At 42.8% G+C, this 1,465-nt stretch overlaps 1 protein-coding gene across 1 annotated transcript in view; it reads left to right on the forward strand.

Moving 5' to 3' along the window:
* PSMA3 (proteasome (prosome, macropain) subunit, alpha type, 3) overlaps positions 1 to 278 on the forward strand; it is a gene marked incomplete at its 5' end in the record, with an annotated part of 8,430 nt that extends 8,152 nt beyond the window's left edge. The window contains one exon of the mRNA XM_009070332.1: positions 91 to 278. Coding sequence (XP_009068580.1) covers positions 91 to 135 — 45 coding nt within the window. The remainder of the gene's footprint in view (positions 1 to 90) is intronic.
* Positions 279 to 1,465: the final 1,187 nt, after the last annotated feature.

The raw sequence follows: 1,465 nt of genomic DNA on the forward strand, positions 1-1,465 counted from the left end.
GAAGCTACAGCAAAACTCATTTTACTTATTACAGGTTGCATTGTAAAACAGCTTAAGCTATTTTTAATTCAACTTTTTCTTTTTAAACAGGAATCTTTGAAAGAGGAAGATGAATCAGACGATGACAATATGTAACACATTGTTACTTCAAAACAAGTTCAACTTTTCTTACCTTAGACCAGGTGTGTTTATATGCATTAAGCATGGGACGCTGTCATGTACTTGTTGGAAAAAACTGAGTGACCAACTTGCACTAATAAATTTTCCATTTTACTGTCTGTTAGCTTTCATTTCCAAAGTCTAGGTCAGAATCAGCAACTAACTCAGCAGACATTAAGACAGACAGACATCATCAGGCTGGTGTTGCTTCCTGCAGCACTTTATTGGAGCCAGGCTAGGTACAGAAACAATCTGCTTAGACATAAGACAACTCCCTTGTTCACACTAGTCCTTGGCTATTCCCTGATTAACCAGTCTCATGATTTGCAGCTCATTCACAGCCACAGTCCAGTTGCTCTTGGCAGAGGAGAGAACAGCACAGCTAACTAACCAGCAGGTTACAGGTTAGGGTGGTGTGCACTGGAAAGGGAATTCTGATCTGAAATACTAAGCCTAAGCTTATTGGAGGAGTAGGAGAAATTAAAAACTAATTCCATTTAAAATAGTACTTCTGTTAAGTTCTAAAGCTGTGAGAGCTGATAAGCAATGAAACTGGAATTAATGCTGGAAGAGCCAAACTATTTTTATTCAGCTGTCATTTCTAAAATCACTTCTGAATCAACTTCATCCACTGCTGACCTTTCCAGAAGCTGAAAACAAGCTTTGCTGCTCTCTTTTCCCACTTCCTAGGGAAAAACTTTTCCTATTCTAGTCACTTGAGGTTGGATGGGACTCTGAGCAACCTGGTCTAGTGGGAGGTGTCCCTGCCTGTGGCAGGGGTTGGAACTAGATGGGCTTTAAACCCAAATCATCTGTGATTCTATAAGGTAACAAACTGTTCTGTTCACTTCAAAACTCCACTAAAACTGGAGTCCTGTTTGTACATGCAGTTCAAATTCCCATGGCCCTGCTAATCCAAAATGCATTACTTGTCTAAAGAACCCAACTCCTTAGCTTTGGGACTACACACATCACCAGCCCTTAAGACAAAAGCTTTCCCTTACAGGTTCATTTTTATACAGGTAGTTTGAAAAACACCTGACCTTCTCCAGTCACTCCTGTAATGGGATTGCAAGGTACAGGTTCTACTTCCCTATTGTCATCTGGGAGTCAACAGAGACAGCTGAGTCTGTACACTCAGTGACTGTCTGGGTGTAGCTTTGGGTGGCTGCTGGGACACTGTGGGGCCTGTCCCAGCCAGCATGAATCATGGCCAGCCTCCTGCTCCCGAGGCCCCAGCACAGCTGCTGCACTGACTCAGCCTGCAGTTCCGGGTTCCATTGCTCCAAAACGAGTTTACTACTGC

This window comes from Acanthisitta chloris, unplaced genomic scaffold, assembly GCF_000695815.1.
Source record: "Acanthisitta chloris isolate BGI_N310 unplaced genomic scaffold, ASM69581v1 scaffold39422, whole genome shotgun sequence".
Classification (NCBI taxonomy): Eukaryota; Metazoa; Chordata; class Aves; order Passeriformes; family Acanthisittidae; genus Acanthisitta; species Acanthisitta chloris.